At 26.8% G+C, this 23,863-nt stretch overlaps 7 protein-coding genes across 10 annotated transcripts; 4 read left to right on the forward strand and 3 right to left on the reverse strand.

Moving 5' to 3' along the window:
• Positions 1–48: 48 nt before the first annotated feature.
• wuho (tRNA (guanine-N(7)-)-methyltransferase non-catalytic subunit wuho) lies at positions 49–1,227 on the reverse strand. Its single transcript, XM_017907770.1, has one exon. It carries the CDS (start codon positions 1,225–1,227, stop codon positions 49–51), a length of 1,179 nt encoding a protein of 392 aa, XP_017763259.1.
• Positions 1,228–1,986: 759 nt separating this feature from the next.
• bwa (alkaline ceramidase) lies at positions 1,987–3,123 on the forward strand. The gene is made up of 4 exons (XM_017907781.1): positions 1,987–2,125; positions 2,262–2,418; positions 2,486–2,723; positions 2,802–3,123. Exons 1-4 carry the CDS (start codon positions 2,033–2,035, stop codon positions 3,121–3,123), a joined length of 810 nt encoding a protein of 269 aa, XP_017763270.1. The 5' UTR covers positions 1,987–2,032.
• A 1,446-nt stretch (positions 3,124–4,569) lies between these two features.
• Positions 4,570–8,177, forward strand: Arp2 (Actin-related protein 2). Of its 4 annotated transcripts, none has more exons than XM_017907776.1 (8): positions 4,570–4,924; positions 5,035–5,145; positions 5,466–5,483; positions 6,840–6,919; positions 6,985–7,120; positions 7,204–7,563; positions 7,655–7,933; positions 8,007–8,177. In XM_017907776.1, exons 1-8 carry the CDS (start codon positions 4,877–4,879, stop codon positions 8,175–8,177), a joined length of 1,203 nt encoding a protein of 400 aa, XP_017763265.1. In that variant the 5' UTR covers positions 4,570–4,876. The 4 variants fall into 4 exon arrangements, with proteins under 4 accessions (XP_017763265.1, XP_017763266.1, XP_017763267.1 ...); XM_017907777.1 differs by lacking the exon at positions 5,466–5,483 and adding an exon at positions 5,942–5,959; XM_017907778.1 differs by lacking the exon at positions 5,466–5,483.
• A 1,681-nt stretch (positions 8,178–9,858) lies between these two features.
• On the reverse strand, positions 9,859–12,671 carry cert (ceramide transfer protein). Its single transcript, XM_017907780.1, has 8 exons — positions 12,172–12,671; positions 11,953–12,072; positions 11,607–11,844; positions 11,122–11,405; positions 10,881–11,048; positions 10,376–10,804; positions 10,176–10,308; positions 9,859–10,100 (listed from the first exon to the last, which is right to left on the reverse strand). Exons 1-8 carry the CDS (start codon positions 12,442–12,444, stop codon positions 9,973–9,975), a joined length of 1,773 nt encoding a protein of 590 aa, XP_017763269.1. The 5' UTR covers positions 12,445–12,671; the 3' UTR covers positions 9,859–9,972.
• Positions 12,672–13,117: 446 nt separating this feature from the next.
• Positions 13,118–20,014, forward strand: Gp210 (nucleoporin 210). The gene is made up of 14 exons (XM_017907784.1): positions 13,118–13,290; positions 13,477–13,748; positions 13,877–14,094; positions 14,189–14,329; positions 14,397–14,986; positions 15,068–17,828; positions 17,909–18,244; positions 18,322–18,540; positions 18,617–18,872; positions 18,945–19,186; positions 19,256–19,405; positions 19,476–19,602; positions 19,691–19,747; positions 19,827–20,014. Exons 1-14 carry the CDS (start codon positions 13,142–13,144, stop codon positions 20,012–20,014), a joined length of 5,706 nt encoding a protein of 1,901 aa, XP_017763273.1. The 5' UTR covers positions 13,118–13,141.
• Positions 20,015–21,613: 1,599 nt separating this feature from the next.
• Positions 21,614–22,946, reverse strand: SsRbeta (signal sequence receptor beta). Its single transcript, XM_017907785.1, has 4 exons — positions 22,734–22,946; positions 22,267–22,411; positions 21,882–22,196; positions 21,614–21,786 (listed from the first exon to the last, which is right to left on the reverse strand). The coding sequence occupies exons 2-4, from the start codon at positions 22,408–22,410 to the stop codon at positions 21,670–21,672; spliced, it is 576 nt and encodes a 191-aa protein (XP_017763274.1). The 5' UTR covers position 22,411; positions 22,734–22,946; the 3' UTR covers positions 21,614–21,669.
• A 222-nt stretch (positions 22,947–23,168) lies between these two features.
• LOC108553040 (protein MEF2BNB homolog) lies at positions 23,169–23,757 on the forward strand. The gene is made up of 2 exons (XM_017907786.1): positions 23,169–23,227; positions 23,300–23,757. The coding sequence occupies exons 1-2, from the start codon at positions 23,173–23,175 to the stop codon at positions 23,755–23,757; spliced, it is 513 nt and encodes a 170-aa protein (XP_017763275.1). The 5' UTR covers positions 23,169–23,172.
• The last annotated feature ends 106 nt before the right edge of the window (positions 23,758–23,863 follow it).

Below are 23,863 nucleotides of genomic sequence, written 5' to 3' on the forward strand. Positions count from 1 at the left end.
TTGGGTATAAAAATCAGTTATAGCTTCTATAATGTTGCATATTACTATTTACATATCAATCGTATTTGTAAGACGTGTTTTTTTTCGTTGTAAATATTCTTGAACATTGTCATATTTTCTTTTATACAAGATGAAGAATAAATCTTGTCGAGTAGTACCTTTTTTTAATGTTTTCCAATAACTGTTTAATTGGTTTATTTTATAATTTTTGCCATTACTAAGTACAAAATTATTATCTTTAAATTCATATATTTTAAATCCATGGTCATTTAATATCCATAAATTGTCTTTGTAAAGATAGCATTCTATTGGCTCACTATCTGTGATTATGGATTGTACATATATTACTTCAATGTTTGATTTTGATGTACTATTAATTATGTACGCTAGTAATAATGAATTATTATAGAAGCTCATTATAGCTAAAGATGAAGTTGTACTAAGTACCATGAGCCTTAAATGTTTAACAGGTAAAACTTCAACAGATTCTTCTAAGTTATAATTATGAAGTAGCTCATTGAACATTTTAATATCATTTTTAGATATTTTATTATGAAAATTAACACATAATAATTCCTTTCCAATTTTGTAGTCCCATAATATAAATGTTCCATCTCCTCCACAAGACATTAAGACACTTTTATCGTGAGGTAATTCCAGAATATTTGTTACAAATTTTGTATGTCCTAAACAATAGGAAACAATATTATATGAATTTGGAAACATTGAAACTCTAATTTTTTCATCTCTATCCGTTGTGATAATATATTTCCCATCTTCTGTAATTAATACATCAAGTAACATTGATAAATGTCCTAAAAGTAATATTCCACTGTCATGTTGTTTATTAGAAAAGAGATGAACATCCCCTGTTTTATCAGCAACAACTATGTCATTATCTGGAGTAAATTGCACTTTGCTTGCAGCTTTGGGAAGTATTTTATTTAATAAAAGATTCTGACTTTCTCTCTCGTATAGACAAAGTTGCTTATGATTTGTATAGACAAAGAAATATTTTCCATCACTTGAAAACATTACATTTGTAATTATGTGAAAAGTTTCGATGTTTATATTATTATGCATATTAATCTTCTTGTCAGTTTGCAATTTAGGTAAAGAAATCATTGTTTCAATACCATTTTCAATATTATATATTACAATTTGTTCATTACAACACACAATAATGTCTGATTCGTATATGTAAAAACTCATGATTGAGGTTGACATACGTAAAAAAAAGTCAATACTCTATTTTCTATATGAACATTGATATAACGTTAATGTATTTAAGAAATTATTTACAATAAACAAATACATTTTTTAATTTTACATCACAAGTATCAATTGTTAACATTTTTAAACATTGTCAATTTACACTGTACACGTGGAATTCTACGCATATAGCATGTAGTGATACAAACTATATAAGTAGTACCAATCTTTACAAAAGAAATGATAAATACGTAAAAATTCACTATATATGAAATTCAAAAGTAATTCAATAATTTTTAAGCTTACATATTTTCTGTTGTTTCTAACATACAAAAGAAACTATAAAAATCTTCTCTTATAAATTAATTTTTGAAAACTATTGATATTATGTATTATCCTATCAACATATACATTTACAGTTTTTAACTATTATATTCGTAGTCTATGATCACATTACGTTTCCAGATTTTTATATAAATACAAACAAGATGTTTATTAATCGTGCTAGTATGTTTTTCAAGCATTCTTTATGCAATCAGTTGTAATAAATATTTATTATGTTTTGTCCATGTAATAACAGTTGTTAATGCGTATAAAAGTACTATTGAATGAGAATAATATGAGCTACTAATACGAAAGGTATAAAGATTCTGTAATCGTTTCTTTTTGGTTTCCATATTTTTTTGTATATTTTACATAATTTAATAATCAATTTCTATGTTGTCATAATTATAAATATTTTATACAGCTTACAGGTTAAAGATTTTACGTTTGTAAATTTTTATATTGATAGAAATTAAGTAAAATTAAATATTTCGATATGTGGAAACCATTTGAAGCTGGTAGTTCACCAGTTGACTGGTGCGAGCGCAATTATAACATTTCTTCTAGTATCGCAGAATTTATGAATACGGTTTGTATTTTACTACAGTGAAAACAGTATCCACTTTTCTTTTTTTCTTTTTTTTTTTTTTTATTGTAGAGCTTGTATATTTCTGAAACATTAAATTAATATATTAACAAAATGATCATTGTATTTTTATTCACAGCTGAGTAATGTAGTATTTTTGTTACTTCCTCCTGTTCTTATGCACCTTTTTAGAGATTATGGTCGATTTGTAAATCCGGGAATTCATATAATTTGGTTCTTATTAATGATAGTAGGTCTCAGTAGTGCATATTTTCATGCTACTTTATCCCTAATAGGTAAGTAACAAAATATCATAGATTTATCAAACTTAAGTAAATGCCAAAATTATTTATTTGATCATAGGACAATTATTAGATGAATTGGCAATTTTATGGGTATATATGGCTGGTTTTTGTATGTTTTTGCCAAGAAGATATTTTCCAAGTATTTTACACAATAATAGAAAAATTCTTGCCATATGTGCAACTTTACCAACTTTAATTGCAACTGGTTTGTCATTTATACATCCTGCAATAAATGCATTTGCTTTAATGAGTCTTGGTATACCTGCATTTGGGTTTATGATTATCGAATTAAAAAGGTAAAATTTTTAATCAATGTCTATTTAACACTTTATGATGTAATTTGTAATTACATCATTGTGCATGCTTTTCTTAAGGACAAAATCAATGAGGGTTTATAGATTGGGTTTACGATGTGGTGCTGTATGGTTATTAGCAGTTGCTTGTTGGCTGAATGATCGTTTATTTTGTGATACTTGGTTGAACCTGAATTTCCCTTATTTACATGCACTCTGGCATTTATTTATTTTTATTGCAAGCTACACAGCAGCTGTACTTTTTGCATATTTTTCTGTAAAAGAAGAAAAGCCACAGCAATCACCAGTACTAAAGTATTGGCCAAAGGATGACTTTGAACTTGGTATACCATATGTAACTATCAGAAGTTACATTAAACTTGATATTAATACAAATATATAATTATTAACATAAATATTATAAGGACTGTTTAGCATTTATTAAATAGTAATCAGTAATTTAAAATACAGTATACTATTTATTTTATTTATTTAAAAAATTAACTTTGTACGAATCTTTTTATAAAAAAAACATATACTTTATGTTTATCTATCTTACTTAGAAGATGGATTCTTTATTTTAATTTGTGATATTATTCTAGTTATTACTTTTTGTACAAATATGTGTTATTAATAAATTAGTAAAACATCTTTAGAGGTGCAATATTAAGATAGAAGCATATATTTATTCTTTTGAAGTGTGAATCAATATTGTAAAATATTTGTATACTGAAAAAAAGAGTAAATGTAATATTAATGTAGTTCCTTCTTCATAACCTTATACCAACCGAATTAATATATTTTTATATTTATTTTCTATAATATTGGTTAAGTATCAGGTGTAATCTTTTTTTAAGTTAATAACATATTTATAGAGTATAACATTTAAACTTTTGGTGTTCAAAATGTCAGCAAATTTAACATTTTGTTTTTTTTTCTCCTCTGTAGATAACAATATTTTTATCAGTTTCATAGATTTTAACTTCATATAAAAGCTCTGGATTTGGCATAATCCTTTTTAGTTCATTAAAAACATAGATAGCTACGTTTTCCGTAGTGGAAACAATATTTTTAAAATAAGGTACATCCTTATCCAAATTTTTATGATCCAATTGATCCATTAACACTTGTTTCATGTATAATTTTAAATCTGATATATTCATGACCATACCTGTTACACAGTCTATTGGTCCACATACAGTCACTTCAACTAAAATAAAAAAAAATGCAATATAAACTTATAGATATGAATATAGTAATAATAATTACCTGTGTAATTATGACCATGACCCCAATAATTGTTACATTTTCCATATATATTTTTATTTTCTTCTTCAGTTAAATTTTCACTGCAAAATAATTGTTTTCGTTAAATAAAAGAATTTTATATAAAAATAAATGATACGATACTTATGTAAACGGTGACAGCTGGATATTACTTCTTTTCGTGTTAAATAAGCAATTGGAAGATCCATCGTGTATGAAAGAATTATGAAATGTAACTTTTTATAATGTTACTAATTAATAAAAAAATAATTAAGCAAAAAAAGTGATTATAAAAAAGATTGATCAAGAATAATACAAATTTTTTTGGTTACAGAGCACTTTTTATAAAAAACTGCTTATTGTAAAATATTTTGTGAATATTATTATGTGATTTGTGTAATAATTAATCTATTATATTAAGATATTATATTTAATCATAATTTGAATACAGTCAGAATATTTGAACAGAAATATTTTATTTGGCAAAGCAAATAACAGACGTAGATAACACCTTGCTCAGATACTATTGAACCAATCCGAGTATAATAATTGTATATCAGACTTAAACTATGTGTCCGTTTGCGGCGAGAATTTAGATCAAAGAGAGTGTGTTGTATTATCAGCTCGCTTGCTAGATGGTGTATGTGATATGTATTAAAAAAAAATATATATAATTTGCAACTTTTGATTTTTTTCAAGAAAAAAGTAAATATTTATTGTTTTAATGTGAGTTGTAGTGGTTGTACAACGGTCGTTATTGCTTATAAACCGTCATGCCGGTAACGCCCTAGATCTTATAATAATTAGTCATTTCGTGAAGTGTGCAATGATTACTACGCTTTAACATAAAAAATATAAAGTCTGTTTAAATAATAAAATCGTGTCAAAAAATGGATAGCAAAGGCAGAAAGATTATTGTTTGCGATAATGGAACAGGGGTAAGGTTATGGTTTTATTCTTATATCCTAATTTTTATTACAAAATGTTTTAAACACATTTTGTAAAATTTTATTTTTGACGCCAATAAGATAACATTATACTTTTGCAGTTTGTAAAATGTGGATATGCAGGAGCAAATTTCCCAGCACACATATTTCCATCTATAGTTGGACGTCCTATTATCAGAGCTGTCAATAAAATAGGGGACATTGACATAAAGGTATCTTTTGTAATTTTACAATTATAACAAATCAATTGGAATCGTTGTTACATCTTCAATTAATTAATTAAAAAAGAAGTTATTAATATTATTTATGAATAATATTTGTTGCTTTATATTTAGTATAAAGTTTTTGCATTTTATAAAAATTATACTATTTATTTTTTTTAAATAAAATAAATATTCTTTCTTTATATTATATTAAAAACGTTAAAAACTGAATTGGATATGAATTTTTATATTTTAAAATTTATTTCTTTTATTTGAAAAAGATTTAAACACTCATAAGCAGTTTATTAATAAATTTACTTAATTTTCAGCAAGAGTATTGTATTCGTGTAAGTCACTTCATAATATTACACTGTGTGCCCCAGAGTTTAAATCTAATTGAAAATGCATTTGTCATTTATTAACCTTGTTTACTAACCAGTGCTAAAATGGATTGTACATATTAAAAGTAAGATAGTATTTTTAAGATTATTGAAATATATTATATCTTTGTTAAAAGCGTAATTAATAATTGACAATTATAAAATTATATTTATTTATTTCAATGACTTATGATAAATTTAGTTAATTATGCATTCTTTTTTATAATATATTCATCATTACCAAATAAATGTTTTTCTACTCATTATTATTTAATTAATGTTAGGAAATTCTTTCTTTATTTTATATTAAAAACGTTAAAAACTGAATTGGATATGAATTTTTATATTTTAAAATTTATTTCTTTTATTTGAAAAAGATTTAAACACTCATAAGCAGTTTATTAATAAATTTACTTAATTTTCAGCAAGAGTATTGTATTCGTGTAAGTCACTTCATAATATTACACTGTGTGCCCCAGAGTTTAAATCTAATTGAAAATGCATTTGTCATTTATTAACCTTGTTTACTAACCAGTGCTAAAATGGATTGTACATATTAAAAGTAAGATAGTATTTTTAAGATTATTGAAATATATTATATCTTTGTTAAAAGCGTAATTAATAATTGACAATTATAAAATTATATTTATTTATTTCAATGACTTATGATAAATTTAGTTAATTATGCATTCTTTTTTATAATATATTCATCATTACCAAATAAATGTTTTTCTACTCATTATTATTTAATTAATGTTAGGAATAAAATATAATAAAAAGAGGATATTTGTAGAAGTTACTTTTATATTTATATGTATGAGATTTTATATACGTTACTTTTGAACATTGTTTAATATATTTATGTCCTTACATTTGCTCTCATAGGATGTGCTTAACATGCCTGTAAGTTCATTGCATTTTTTAATGTTCATATTTACATTTAGCAATATTATATCAGTATTTAAAAAATTTAATACTTTTATTGCTATAGTTTTCATTTGTATTCAATACTTGTTTCTAAGATTTAGTATTTTAGTATTTTATTTTCTTCTATTCTTATTTATATGTATTACAGTAATTAATTTTATGTTATTTGGTGGCATTATAAACTATGAAAAAGAAAAGGTAATGTTATCAGAAATAAATTTTTGTTAATAATGATATAAAATTTTAAAAAACTTACACCTAATTCTATCCTCAATTATTCCATGAAAAATTAGAGTGTGTTAAGTTATTGAATTATTAACAATTTCTATTAACATGTATATCTTATGATAATAACATATATAATCAAACTTACTTTATTGTATTTTATTATAATAGGATTTAATGGTTGGGGATGAAGCAAGTAAACTTCGTTCTATGCTAGAGATTAGTTATCCAATGCAAAATGGAATTGTTAGGTGTGTATATGAGTGTATTCATCTATATGAATTATGAAATATTTCATTATTAAAATTCCTAACAGAAATTGGGAAGACATGTGTCATGTTTGGGATTACACGTTTGGCAAGGAGAAAATGAATATCAATCCTAGAGAGTGTAAAATTTTATTAACCGAACCACCAATGAATCCTATCACAAATCGTGAAAAAATGATTGAGGTAATATGAAACTATAGTTATAAATTATTTATAGTTAAATTGGTCTTTTTTTTTCAATTTTTTTAATAATTGAACTATTTTAGGTAATGTTTGAAAAATATGGTTTTGCTGGAACATACATTGCAATTCAAGCAGTACTTACATTATATGCTCAAGGGCTGATTAGCGGTGTTGTAGTAGATTCTGGTGATGGAGTTACTCATATTTGTCCAGTATTTGAAGAGTATGCTTTATCACATCTTACTCGGCGGCTAGATATAGCTGGTCGAGATATTACAATGTATTTAATAAAACTTCTTTTACTACGTGGTTATGCATTTAACCATTCTGCTGATTTTGAAACAGTTAGAATGTTAAAAGAAAAATTATGCTATATTGGTTATAATATTGAAACTGAAGAAAAATTAGCTCTTGAAACCACTGTCTTAGTTGAATCATATACTGTAAGTGAAATTTTATAATATATATATGTATATATATATAATTTATAAAATTTAAGAATATGTTTCAGTAAATAATTTGGAAACATTTTAGCTTCCTGATGGAAGGGTAATAAAAGTAGGTGGTGAGAGATTTGCTGCACCAGAAGCTTTATTCCAACCTCATTTAATAAATGTTGAAGCTCAAGGAATTGCTGAATTAGTATTTAGTACCATTCAAGCAGCTGATATTGATATAAGAAGTGAATTATATAAACATATTGTTTTAAGTGGTGGCAGCACAATGTATCCTGGACTTCCATCTAGACTTGAAAGAGAAATTAAGCAACTTTACTTTCAGAGAGTATTAAAGAATGATACTTCAAAGTTAAATGTAATTATGAAATATTACATATTTTTTCATAATTACTTAAATAACACTTTTTCACCTTTCTATATTTTCTTAGAAATTTAAAATAAAAATTGAAGATTCCCCAAGACGTAAAGATATGGTTTTCATGGGAGGTGCTGTATTAGCAGAAATTACAAAGGATCGTGAATCAGTGTGGATAACAAGAGAAGAATATGAAGAAAAAGGTCTTAGTGTATTAAAAAAATTAGGTTCGTATGAATCATAAGGAAAATAGATATTGAAATGTAGAACAGAAATATACATTTTTTTACATTTGAAATCGTTTTAAAGTGCAAAGTTTTTATATTTTACATTCACGATTGATTTTTACCAAATTGTTTCAAATTTATACAGGTAACAAATATAATTGAAGAAGCATATAATGCGGTATATAAGTTTAAAAAAAATATTAAGTTTTTAAATTAGAATTAGTTTTATTTAAATACATTAACATATGATTGTATTGGGTTTAAAATGTCATTAAACTTGGTCTTAATTAAATTTGATATAAATTAATTTGAATTTTATGGAGTAACCAACAACAACTTTTTGGGGTATTGTGTACTCCATATGTGTATAATTGCCATAATGCATATAGCATATTTGCGGATGATATACATTGTAAAGAATATAGCAATTACTATTGATACTTTTGTTTAGTTAAGATACAATTTTTGTCAATAGATATACACTATGAATTGCAAGTAATTGCATGTATATTTTTTTCAGTTTACGATTATTTTATGAAGTTGAATCTAAATATGTATAATGACACAAAATTTGTTAATATAATGGCTAAAATTAAATGATTAAATTTGTAAATATACAATAATATTCAATTTTATGTCAAGATAATTGACAAGAAACGGTTATATGTAACTACAATTCTTGTTTCAGAACTTTTTAAATTTAAAATATATCTCTTTGCATAACATGTATAAAAAATTATGTTTATAAACTGAATTTTAGATAAATAATATATTCACAATTTTAGCCATTATTGTAATTCACAATAGTTTGTAAGACAGAGAAGCATTTTTATACTTCTGTATCCTTCTTTGATATTTTTAAACTGAAGTTACTGAAACAAAATTCAGATTTCAATGTACTGAATCTAGAGGATACGAAGTAAAAGTATTTTTTATAATGTAAACATATATATGTATATATATATACTATATCATATATCGTGAGCAAGTGTATATATAAACATATATACTTATATATATATATATATAATTTTCTTTTAATTTTAGTTGAATAATTTGTAGAAATAAATTTATTTCTTATGAAAATTCGTTAATTAATTTATAAACCCTGTACATATTTGCCATAACTATTCAGTCAATAAGCATTTTTAACTTGTAAAAATAAAAGTATTTAATCAGAAATGGATCATTTTCACTTCTAATGTCTTGACAATGATCAGGATTTAATTTGAAGTAACAGATGCAAAACAATTACAGCAAATCTACAACAGTCTTTATTATGTTTCCCCATTTGACCTTTATACTGTGTATTAATGTACACATTTTATGTATAAATAAAAATAACAATATAATTTATATCATACAATTTCATATTTAATTGGATATATAATGTAACAATAGATAAATGTGTATGTAATCAATTTGTTAAGATTTGTACAAGTGACTTGCGACAGCATTCTGTATAACAATAAAGTAACAAGCTGTTATTTAAAGAAGTAGATATAATTTACAAACAGTGCTTTAGCGCATGCGTCCCACATTATAAAGTTATCTTGGAAGTGTATATAATACCTTTTTATGCTTTAATAAATCACTTTCAATGTAACAGTTTGTATTCTGTTTTACTAAGCTATGTATATATACATATATATTATAATATATAATATATATAATATATTACGTTTCATATGTATATTTATCTTTTAGCATCTGATTTCTCCTTTGATACATTAGTCCATCAACAGCATGGAAATGTTTTGATGTAATAAATGAAAAATTGGATGGAAAATATGAAAGTTCTATCAATTATTCTTAGAATATAATTGGTTTATCCTTACACTGGTCAATACAAAAGCTAGTGAAACGTTTAAGGAACTTTGGATACTCCTTTTTATAAATAGCACGTAAAACAGCCGCTGGAGCCCATCCACCAGGATTAACTATATTAAAAAGAAAAAAATATAAGACAATAGATATATTATCATATTAATAAAACAAAATTACATAATACTAACCAACTGAACAATAAGTTATTTTGCAAGTTATATTTTCTCTTTTTATTTCATCTTCGTCTTTCGGAGGATCGATGAAAGTTTGACATACAAGGCAAACAGTTAGATAAACCCTTACGCATTTCCCAGTGTTTGGCTGTAAATATTTTAATGTGTATATATGTATGTATGTATAAAATTAATAAAATTGTATAAAACCTTACTGGATGATTAGGATGTTCTGTACTATGATTACAAACTATCCATAAATCGTGTGCATCCAGATCTTGATCATCAGAAACTCTGCGCATATGCGACCAAAATAATGCGTCTCTTTGACTCGCAGGCCAAATTCGCTTATGCGTTTGCAGAAATATTAAAGTGTCTTTGGAAACATTTTCAACTACAGTCATATCTTCGAGAGTAGCTTCCCACCCTGTTCTGTATTCAGGGCTAAAGAATATTTTGCAAACTTCATGACCTGTAACCCCTTTTACAACATGGCAAGCTTTCAAAGGATCAACCACTAAACCATCTGCTTCTTCTTCGCGTCTATACATTCGCATATCACCATCTTCAGCAAATAATTGCCATCCACCAGCTCCTACTCCAAGACGCGCGTAATGTAATTGTTCCATTGTTATTTTTTCTATCTAAAGACAATTATAATAAATAAAGTATTAAAACATTCTAAGATATGCATAACAAGTTTTAAAAATAAATAGTTACCTCTGGCCAAAGTCTGTGCTTAACTGCTGACATGGTAGGAGTAGTTAAAACTGAAACTGATTTTTGTTTCAAACGATCTCTCAGCTGATTTTCTTCATCAATTTTATCTAATCCAGTTTCCACTGCATCATAGAATTCTTCATCACAGAGAGCACTATGTGGACCTTCCTTAAACATTAAAACTTTTGTTTACTTATGTTATGCCATTTTTAAGATATTATATTAATTTATATAAACCAACCTCATAATCTGGACCTCCATGAATAAGAACTCTAGGTCTGGGAGAATCACCTTGTTGCATTGTAACTTGTTCTTTCAAAGTTTTGTAAAGTTCTTGTACTTTTTTTTTTCTCTCAACTTCTTTTTCCCATCTACGACGCCATGCATCTTCTCGTTGTACCATTAATTCAACACAATGTTGTAATGTTGCTAATACACCTTCACTTGTTGCTTTAAATGTTATTGCTTCACCCTTAAAATCCACAGATTGTTCAGCTGGGTTAAACATGGTCTCAACTTTATTTTCTAAAACAAATATTTTTCATTCAGTTAAAAGTAAAAACCAAACAAAAACGAAGAAAACAGTTGTTTAAAATGTCAAAAAAAAAAAAAAAAAAAAAAAAAAAAAAAAAAAAAAAAAAAAAAAAAAAAAAAAAAAAAAAAAAAAAGTGAAATAATTGAATATGAAACAAATGAATACATATAAACATAAATTATTTTTTGTACCTTTCGAGGAAATATTTTTAGCATTCTCTGCACAATTGTCAAAATATTTCTGTAAAGTATCAATTTGTTTGATAAGAATATCTCTAAAGGTTTCAAGTTCTGCTAATTTCTCTTTTAGTCCTCGAACTCCACGTTTGGTAAAACTACCTGCACTTGTAATAGATTGTGTATTTGATACAAGTGAAATGGCACTACCATGTCGCTTCAAACTATTTTCACTTCCATACCCAGATTCTGACTATTTAGAACAAACATATATACATTTTGATGGACTAAAGGAACATTTGTTAAATTTATATATATTTAAATAATATAATATTTAATGCATATAATAAAATTTCTATACCTTGTAGGATTTTAAAACATCTACCCAACGCTGTTTCTCTTCAGGAGTATTTGCTCTTAAATACCATACTAAGCAGTCATTAACAGATACATCAAATCTACATCCATCAAATTCATGAGCCTAATAAAACAAATAATATAGAGTAATATCATCAGTTTTCATTAATTTGATCAAAAATATAAATTTATATAAAATTGATTGCTATGCAGCAATTTATACCTTAATATTAGCTTTATACAAGCTTATCGAACCTCGACATCCAAATCCACTGTCCTGCTCGGATTTGTAATAAGATAAAGTACCATCTTTGAGAACAATAAATCTAGTTTGCCAGCCATGTATATAATTTGTCCATTTGGATAATGTACCCTGAAGTTCTGGAACTACAACCCCATCTGAACCTTCTTCATCTACATCATCAGCATCTATTTCGCCGTCCATACATTCAATATCGTCGTTGGCAAGTCGAACAGCTTCTATTTCATCGGCCATTCTCACAAGCAAATCTCACTTTCGAAATTAATTATTCTTAAGATAAACTCAACATACCCAAAATAATATTTTTAAAGTTATCCTAACGCGGGTTGATCTATCGATATTGTATATCTTATTCTACAGTAGTTAAAAAGTGCAAAGTAATCAACTAGTAATTGCTCACAGAATAAGCTTTAGAACATATTGACTGTTAATTAACGTATATAATGTTATGCAAAATATCTTATCAAATAAATGAGACATCAACAGCTTGTATTTTTTGGCAAATAACAAGACTAAGTGGCAAATAGAAAATCAACAGTTTTACTCAAGCGGTATTTTCATGAATGTTGCAGCTGCACTATAATCTTTTTGATTGGCTCTATCCTTAAAACTTGAATGTTTTAACTTTCCCTAAATATTTATCATTATTTTCATAAATTAAATAAATAGTATTTTTCTTGAAACCGTAATGAATAAATACGAAATATTAAAAGCATAAGAAACTTTGTTCTTTTTCTTGCTTTAAATATCAAAGTTTACAATTCAAATATTGACTAAAAGTATCGAAAAGTATCGATAAATATCGAAGAATACTAATCGAAATAGTAGAAATATTCTGGTTTGAAAGCTATTTAGAGACCGCCAAGTTCAGCAGATTATCATGAATACACGTGAAGAAATTGTGGTTGGATATGTAGTATCATTAAAAATAATGTTTTCGACAGTATTTTTTATTTTATGTTGTGTGATATCAGACGCTTCAGTACACAGGCTAAATATTCCACGAGTTCTATTACCAGTATTTAATGATTTTGCTGTAAATTTTACACTTGAAGTTACGGATGGTGCTTGTTATCAATGGTAATTATTATTTTTTACAACGTAAATCTATTGTTTTATTCTTTATTTATTTATAATTTTCATCGTAAAATATATTTATTATTAAAATAAAAATTTTCAATTTTTATTAACTTAAATTTAATATTATATTATATTATAATTCTTTTATAGTATTATATTTAAAATTAAAAATTTATTTAACAATAGGTCAACATCACGATTAGATATTATTCAACTAATTCCTATTAATGAAAATGTTGAAAGAACTTGTTCTTCTGCTATATTAATTCAAACAATTACAAGAGAATCTACTAGAAATACTGCAATAGTCTTAGCAGAAGATGTTAATAATGGACAATTTTTAAGATGTGATGTTATAGTTGATGCGATTTTTTCTTTAAATCTCGTAACAACTACAAGAGAATTATATATAGAAGAAGCACCAGAAGCATTTGAAGTACGAGCATATGATGAACAAGGTAAAAATTTATATATATTATTTTATATATTATTTAAGAGCTTTAAAATTTGTTTTCAAATCATTAAAATCTTAAAGATTGAATAAGTTTTTAAAATTTGCTTAAATTGTAATAATTTGCTTTTATAGGAAATGAATTTACAACTCTTGCTGGAGTAGAATTTCTTTGGAGTATAGATAATGCTGATAAGTATACATCAAATACTAAGGTACCAAATGATGTTTTGAGATTTATGACCTATGAAGAATCACAATATGAAACTCCATCAACAGTTGCTGCATTAGATACAATTGGTAAAAAGGGGCATATTGTACTACTAGAAGGAGTAAAAACTGGTACAGCAAAGGTATCAATAAATTTGACATAAATGTGCATATTATTAGATCTTTTAAATGCTGTAATTTTACAAAAAAGAAAGAAAAAAATATGTTTCATTACAGGTTTCTGTAAAATTACCTTATCCAGAGTATAAACATGTTCCACCAATAGAAGTTGAATTAATTGTAATAGCCAATTTAATTATCATTCCATCAGATATAACAGTTATGGTATATGACAGCTTTAAGTTTAAAATAATGCAAGTAAGTATATTATTAGTTATAATAAATTCAAATACTTATGTTAATTGAATTATTAATATATTAATAGGCTCAGCAAGGTCGTTTAGAAGAAATAAATTTACCATTTAGCCAATATTATCTAGAAGCAGAAAATCCTAACATATTACAAATTGATGACGATCGTGATTTTGCATATGCTAAATCTTTAGGACGTACCAAAGTATTTTTACATGACAAAAATGTTCGCGACGAATATCCTGTTATTTTACCATCTGCTACAGTTAATGTGAATGATGTAGCATATGTAGCTATCGCCGTTTTACCTAATAGAAATTGGGGTTTAATACTTGGTCATACTCACGAAATTGTAGTTGAATTATATGATAACAAAGCTCATAGATTCCACATTGGAGAAGGTGTTGAAGTATCAGTAAAATTAGATGAACACTATTTTGAACCAAAATTGATAACTCAAAATGGCACATATATTGTTGGCACACCTGTTACATGTGGAACAATGACTATTGAAGCTACTCTTTATGGCATTATTGATAAGCATGGTAAAAAGGTCTCTCTTACTTCACATCCTACTACAAAAGCTGAACTTTTGATTCATACTCCAGTTACTATACAACCTAAAGTACTAGCTATTCCATGGGATTTTAAAGCTAAATCAAGGTAAATATTTATGCTATATTGCTTTTCTCTAATTATGGTGTATTATCAATAATTTTTTAAAACTTTGTTCCATTGTTTTAGGTATGATTTAGTGTTGAAAGCGAATGGAGGTGATGGATCATATGTATGGTCAAGCAAACATCCCTCCATAGCAACAGTTTCTCAGAATGGAGGAATGAGGATTTTAGCAACAGGAGCAACAGAAATAAATGTTGCTATGACCAGAAATCAATATAATAGAGATACAGCAAAGGTGTATGTATTACCCCCTTCCAAATTAAAAGTAATTGAATACAGTATGGAAGCTGCTAAAGGGGAACTGATATATCTTCATATTGCATTATATGGAAAATTAATTAATGGAACAGATTCCAAAGAAATTCCTTTTAACGACTGTAGAGACATTAATTTCGAAATGTACATTCCAGATGGTAATTTTATACAAAATGATAGTAAAATCGTAGAACCTGTAGGAATTGCATGTGCTGTTATAGCAGTTACTAATATAGATATTGGAACATCTGAAATAACAGTAGTATATAATGCTAATGGTCAGTATTTAACTGATAACATTACTGTATCTGCCTATGAACCTCTGATAGCAGTACATCCCAGTAATAAAGAAAGTTTATTAACTGTGGGTTCATCAAGGAAAATAGTTTTTAAAGGTGGGCCCCTTCCATGGTCTAATAAGCCTCAAAGTTATTCACGAAAAATCCAGGCATCTGAAAAAAAGATTGTTGAAATAATAGAACATGCAGATTCACCAGCTGGATTATATGAATTATCAGTTTTTGAAGTAATGTGCCGTGCCCTTGGAGAGGTGGATGTCACATATATCATTTCAAATATCCCTTTACTACCAAATTGTAAGAGTACATATGCATCTGAAACTGTAAAAATTATTTGTGGTAAACCCAGACATATTTATCTCCAACCTGAATTCAAAGATAGTAAGAATTGTCCTATTAACCTCAATACAGAACGAATTATGGCTCATAGCGATAAGAATTTAAAGCTTATTACGATAGTAAAAGACGAAGAACATAGAACATTCGATAATATTACAAGTTTACACATTGATTGGAATTTAAAACCCACAAGTATAGGTTTTGTAGAAATGTCTTCTGGTTGTATAGAAGAAACAGTTACGGATATGAATGTAATTTTACCAAAAAATTACTATCAAAATATCATTTTTAAAAAACATTCTGGTGCTCTTACATTAACAGCTACAGTTACAGGTTATCAAAAATATATATTAAGTAAATTAAAAATAATACCAGAATGGCCACCTTTTGCAATTGAAACTGAAAGAAAAATTTATGAAACTCCTCTTATAGAAGCATCAATAGAAATAGTCTTAGTCAATGATACAAGTATTACTCCTGATAAATTAATGGTATTAAATGATCCCACTGCAAAATATTATTTACAAGTGAGTCAGGGTTCTGGATATTATGAATTTGTATTGAATGCTGATGATATTGCAGATGTTCGTTATATAGAATCAACAAAAGCAATTAGTTTTATACCAAAAAAGTCAGGTGTACTTCATTTATCTTTAGTAGATCTCTGCTTGCTTTCAAAACCAGCTGAAGCTATAATTGAAATACAACAACTTGCTGTAATAGAAATAGAAACAGTGAATAAAATTGAAAAGGGAAAATGTATAGTAGCTACATTGAAACTTTATGATACAAATGGTCATATTATAAAATTACCATCTTTAAATGCTTTAGAATTTAAAGCAGAAATCGATAATGGATGTATAGAAGTTAAACAATTACCTGCTAGTGAACATGGTAATCCTCCTTATAATCAATTATTTTATATGATATATGGAATGGCAGAAGGAGAATCACAATTAACTTTTATCAATAAAGGAGGTGAAAGAGAGATACAGAGTGAATCAGCAACTATCCAAATTTTTCTTCCTTTAAAGATTTCACCAAAAAATTTAACAATACTAGTAGGAACACTTTATCAAGTACAAACAACAGGAGGTCCATCAAATGCAGAAATTGAATTTTCTACACAAAACAATGATATTTTAGAAATAGATCACAATGGTATATTTGAAGGAAAATCAGTTGGACAAACAAAAATTATTGTTAGGGCAATTGGTCTTAATGCTAAGGGAAACAAAGTTATTCATTCTGAGGACCATGCAGATATACACATATTGTATCTTGAAGGAATTAAAATTGTTGTGCCAACAAGTAGAGTAAAAGTAGGTGCAACGTTTCCACTTTGGGCATTTGGTATTCCAGAACATTTGACTCCTCTTATTATAGGTTCTATGCAATTACCGTTAATTTTTATGTGGTCATCTAGTGATTCTAGTTTGGTAACCTTGCATAATATGTATGAAAATACTGGCATTAACATTAGATATCAAAATGAAGTGTCTTTAAGAGCTAAAGCAATTGGTGCTGGATTAGCAACTATTTATCTAAACATTACAATGCCATCTAATATGTTAGCTGGTTTTAAAAGTGATGTAACATACACTACATTTGTAAAAATTGAAATTTTCGAGGATCTACGTTTAATGCATTTGGGATTACCATTTAAGGCACCAGTGATATTAATGTCCCCAAATTCTGTTTTAAAATTACAAACAAATCGTGACAAACATGGTTCAACTACTTATAAAGTATTATCAACTGTACATGGCAATGATTCAGTGGATTCACATGCTTTAACACCAGCATCTAAAACTGTTACCATTGATAAAAATGGCATAATAAAAGCTGGTGAACATTTTGGAAAAATAATTATTTCTATTACAAATACAGAAGCATATAATTTGAAACAATCACTAACTATTATTGTTGAAGTAAGTTTTATATTATATTATTGAAATGTGAATTTCATTGGAAGTTTTAGAAATTTGTATTTTAATCCTTTTATTCATAGGTCAAACCAATTCATTATATGATGTTATCTTTGAAATCAATCTTACGAATTCGAAATGGAGAAGAATTAAATATGTTACCTAAAGGTATGGAATTGGATTACATTCTTGAATATTATGATAATGTTGGAACAAAGTTTCATGCTGCTGAGATTGATGCTAAAACTATTCTAAATCGGGCCGATCTCGCATCATTTGTTAAGAGTTCTGAAAATGTAGTTACTGCAAAATTTGTTGAAAATGGAGATCTTGTTGTAAAAGCATACAATGAAAGATATCCTAATGCAATATTTGATTATGTACATATGATGATTGGTGATATAGTTTTTCCTACAAAGGTAATTTACACGTTTATTAATGTCAAATAATAATATTTTATACATCGTATATCATTGATATTTACAATGTATTATAGACTACCTTAACAGTGGGTGATATAGTCTGTTTTTCAATGCCACTTCTATCTCCTGATGGTGATCCTGGTTATTGGCAATCTTCTGCTCCTGAAGTATTAACTGTAGATCCTATTACAGGAATAGGTCGAGCAAAAAATGTCGGTTATGCAGTAGTAAAACATAGTCTTGCAACTCATATGCAAGGTGAAATAGAAGTTAATATACAATCTATTGCAAAGGTACTGCATTCAGTGAGCTATCTGAAATTATAAATTAATGTTTCTCAAGCTATACAGCATTATCTTGTAAATGCAGGTATCAATTGTTCCATTAAGGGGCCGAAATATTACCGGAACTGAAACATTTAGCGTTCCTCTCGTACTTAAAAGTAAAGATGAACAAGTTAAAGAAAATAATGTTCTATCTAGAGGATTAGGTGGCTGTAGAACATTCAGTTCATTTACATTAAATTCATTTCCTTATACTTGTAATATACAATTCGTTTCATCGACCTCATCTGTTGGAGTAAAAGATTTGTTTCTTGTTAAACCGCGATTTGATATTACAACTGGTATGTTTAATTTAATCTTATGATATAATGGTGTTCATTATTATTCAACTATTTTTATATTGTTTATTGTAGGTTTCTATTATTGTGATATAATTCCAATGGGTTCACCAAATATAATTTCTAGTACATTAGAAAGCCGTATTCAAATAAGTGCTCAAAGTAAGGATATTGAGGCTATACCTTTAGAAGTTACGTATTTGCCTCCTGTTTATGTTGATGTCAAAGAGATTGTTTTTATCAATACTCATTCACAAACCATACCAACTGCAACACTTGAGATATATGGTTTGCAATCTGTATTAGATCATCTTACTGTAAGATTAATTTTGTAGTGAAATAGAAGTAAATTTAAAAATATGTTTATTCATATTAATTTTCTATAGATTGATGTACCAGATGGTATTACTGTAAGCGCTCGTCAATACATTTCAAAATATGCAATGCAATATAAACTTCGTTTAATGCATAATCAAGAAGAAATCCAAGGTCAAAAAGTTATTATTGCAAATGATATTACAAAACAAAATATATCTGTAAGTAAACAAAACATAAATATCAAACTTTATAATTTATTGTAATTAATAATTAAACTTTTTTCTATAGCTCTTCGTACATATAACAAAATATGAAAATTTTATACCATTGTCTGGAATTCATTGGGTAGACTATATATATTTCCATCGTTATACATTTGGAACATTTGCTGTTCTTGTAATTACTTTCTTCTATAGTGAGTTTTTATTAATTAGAAATGATTTCTTATTGTTTTTTACATTGCATGAATATTTTCTTAACATTTTATCTATTTTATTTTGCAGTATGGAAAAATAAAATAGCAAATATTGATTTAAACATAAAGAATAGATCCGTTTTCAGTATGTATATTATTTCAACAATATAATTTTTGTTTATATTTATACTGTATAGTGCTTAACCGAAATTTATTTTTTATAGATGATAAATGTCCACCACAATTAAAAAAGACTAGTAGTCCATGTTCACCTACATTAAATAATACAACTATACGAAGTCCACAGGGTCCAATTACTCCAATAAGACCATTTTTTGCATTTGATCCGGTTTATGGTGATCCTCGTGGTCTCCCTTCAACAAGTAAACGAAATAGGTCATTGAATACTTAATAAGATATAGTAAAAACTAATAATTTCAATGTACAAATACATTGTACCTATAATGAAGCTATACATGTTAATTATACTTATTTATACAGAAATATTCGATTATCAAATTGGTGCTTTATATTGTCACAAATTCATTTGTATTAGAAAATGAATTATTCTTTACAGTCATGATATTGAATTGCGTATTAATAGTAAGTGATAGCTATAAGGCATTGTGTACATTCTGTAATATAAAATTTAAGTAATGTAATTTTAGAATTCCCACAGTAGTTCCATGCAGCTGTATTTCAAACATGAATTATTTGACATTTAAGGTGTGTGGTTCCTAGTCATGCAATTGATAATTTATATATAGCAATGCCCACATTAGTGTCCGTAATCGGGACCAAATCCGAACGCTTATCAGGAAAGTTGACCTTTTCCAATTTAATTAAAGAAAGGAGAAGAAATCCATATGAATACCCGAAATAATGAAAGAACATTGGTGTTAAATTTCATCTAACAGTTTATCTCAATCAACAGTTCTAACCTCCCTTTGAAATCCCTAGAATTTGTAGAAATAACAATGGACATTAAAGCGAGTAAAAAAAAATTCGGATACTAAAGCGGGTACTACTATATGTTTAATAGGTTTAAAAAACACAGGGCCCTTATAAATTGTATTGAGCAATGTCTTCAATTAATGTCAATATGACAACATTGAAATCATTAACACTTAAAACTATTGTCAGTAATACCCAAAGGTGGAAGAACTCATTCCAAATTGATACATGACACTAATTTTCTTGAACATCTTATCCCCTCTTAAATATCTTGTATTATTGTTTCGGGAATTGGATTATATATTTACTTGCTTCTTTAGGGTCGATTAATTTTAAAGGACCTTTTACATGATAAAACTTGTTTCAAAACATGTTTCACAAAAAGTGATGGGTTTGATCATTGGGAGCAATCCATTCAAATTTCTCCTTTGAATATATATATGCTGCTTATGTTCTAAATATTTAAACAGTGAGACTGATACTTACTTTGATCCCATTGATCAAATCCATCAATTGTAAGACATGTTTCAAAACAAATCTCATTGTGTAGGGGATCCTTTATATGCGTGCTGTACTCTTTAAACCTATTATACTAATAATGTCATACACTTTTTTACTTGATCTTAAGTGACACTGCAAAAACAACAATAGTTTATCATATTTTACTCATTTGTATCACAATGTTTGCAGTATAGTGTATAACTTATATATTCTTAATACATATTACACTGTTTTACAAATTTTATATGGTTTAAATATAATTTGTCCTACTTGATAATAAAATGATTTTTGATACATTTTGTTTCACATATTAGTCATAAGCATTGTGTAATTTTTTTCTACAAAATATAAATAATTAGTATTTATTAAATATAATAGATATCTATTAAATATCTATTAAATTAAATAAATGAATATATCTAAATGAGTATGTTAACGTATGTAAGTAATGTAATTAAATTATCTACATTAAGCATAAAAATTGAAGAATAAATATGAATTATTTATAAATAATATTTATTATAAAATTAGATATACAGAAAATGAGACAGTCAAACTTCTTACAACTGTATGGAGAAAATCTCTTTTGTATGACTTAAAATAAATGTACGATTAATGCTTTTTTGTAGTTTTAAGCAATTTTTCATATTTGCTTTTACTAGAGTACCATAATGCAAAAGGAATAGCTAATGAAGGTAATGTCATCACAGCAAATGCAGCCCAGTCAATCTAAAATAGAAATATTTAATATTTTATTATAATCACCATAATTATATAGCTATGTATTATATAATATATTTCAATAATATTTGGTGCAGATTTACCACATGTGAAGAAAATTGTTTATCATAATCTCTAAATGACACAATTACTGTTTCACCAGGTTCACTACTTGCAGCAAACTGTAAACTAGGAGCATCTTCTTTATGTCTGTATAAAACCTCTGCTGATGTGAAATTGAAATATCCAAATTTACGTGGCCTTACAACAACTGTATGACTGACATTTGTATAAGGTGGTACACGATCTATTCTTGCATTTAATTCTCCACTGACATGAGTGAAATGATCAGGATGGAAAGAATTATCTGTGATTTCAACTTCTAATGCAGCTGCACTGCCAATATTGTAAACTGTGTACTATAATACATTTCTTGTTAAAAAAAGACATAACATAAATTACTAATATCCAGATTATTTTATTACTTACTTTAATTACAATGTCCATATTTTCTACAAGATATTTATTAAGTAATTGTTTAGATACTAGCAATCTTGCAACTTCTTCCTCCTCTTCTGCATATGCAGTAAAAAGAAAAGCAGCAATCGCTGCAAATATTATATGCCACTTCATACTAAAATATCAAAATATAAAGAGATATCAATAGAAATTACATTATTTATAAAAATGTTAACTATGTATCACATTTAACTTATACTATAACAATTCTTCCAGTTTACTTTACCTTAATAATAAATGTACTGATCTTTATAATAAAGTTAAATAAAAATATAATACATAAATTTTTTAAAGTTCTATATTGTTTGAAAGTTAAATATTCAAATAAAACCTACAATTTTTCCAATTAATATTTTCTATTACATTTAAAATAATCTCATAATTTTGATGAACACCAATTATTTGTATAATTAACATAAGAATTATGCGATTTTCACCTTTTTATATGATGGAACTCGTGTCACTTACGACAACGAAACAATTATTCCATACGAATAGCTGGAAGATACATTTGAGAGAAGTGCCAACAGAACACACTTTGATGCCACGTTTCGTCAAAGGAAAACAGAGTTTTGCTGGCAATTAACTTCCGGTAACGGGTGTTTAATAAAATGGCGCTGGAAACAAATTAATAATTTTTTAAGTATATACCAGCTTCACTGATATAAACAAGAAATACATAATTAATTTATTTATAATACAATATATTATATATATTAATGAGGATATAAAAATTGTGCAAAATTTTTTAAATATACCACGAACTAAAAAAACATTATTTCCATTATCAATTGATATAATTTCAAAATTTTGTATAATATTTATGTTTATGATGTTTTGAGAATTGAACCTATTATTAATATAACATTTTTAGTAATGACTGCAAAAGTGTATCAATCAGATCAAGAATTAGAAACGAAGGTTAAAAAAGGTTAGAAATCTGTATCCTTTTGTTACAAATACATTTTATTTAATATTGATATCTTATATTTTAATGTTTTAGCAACTGAACGTATATCTGAAAATATGCATATAGTTGCCAATGAACCATCTCTTGCATTTTATAGACTTCAGGAACATGTAAGGAAAGCATTGCCTCCTATGGTGGAAAAGCGAGTAGAAGTGCTTGCTCTCCAACAACAACTATTAGGTAGATGTTATGACGTAGAATATGCTGTAAGTGCTATTAAGACAATGCATGGTGCTGGAAAGAGTTTTGAAAATACTTTAGAATTCATCAAGAATGCCATATTTCTTAAACAACAGTTGAAATATGAAGAACAACGTAGACACAAGAAAGATGGAAATAGAGATTCTGTATATAAAAGATTATCTGCACACATTCCTACTTTAGATCATTTACCAGACGAAATATCTGATGTTGTAAGAGAAACTGCAAATAGAGTAGAGTCTATGATGAATCATGCCAGATATTCTAATGAAGTTCAAAAAACAAATTAATCTTAAAGTAATAGTTGATATGTTAAAATATAATAGTATTAGGAAGTATATGTATTTGGATACTGTAAATAATAATACATTATAACTATCTTGTCTGTAGTTAAAA

This window comes from Eufriesea mexicana, unplaced genomic scaffold (assembly GCF_001483705.2).
Source record: "Eufriesea mexicana isolate 0111107269 unplaced genomic scaffold, ASM148370v2 scaffold9008, whole genome shotgun sequence".
Lineage (NCBI taxonomy): Eukaryota > Metazoa > Arthropoda > Insecta > Hymenoptera > Apidae > Eufriesea > Eufriesea mexicana.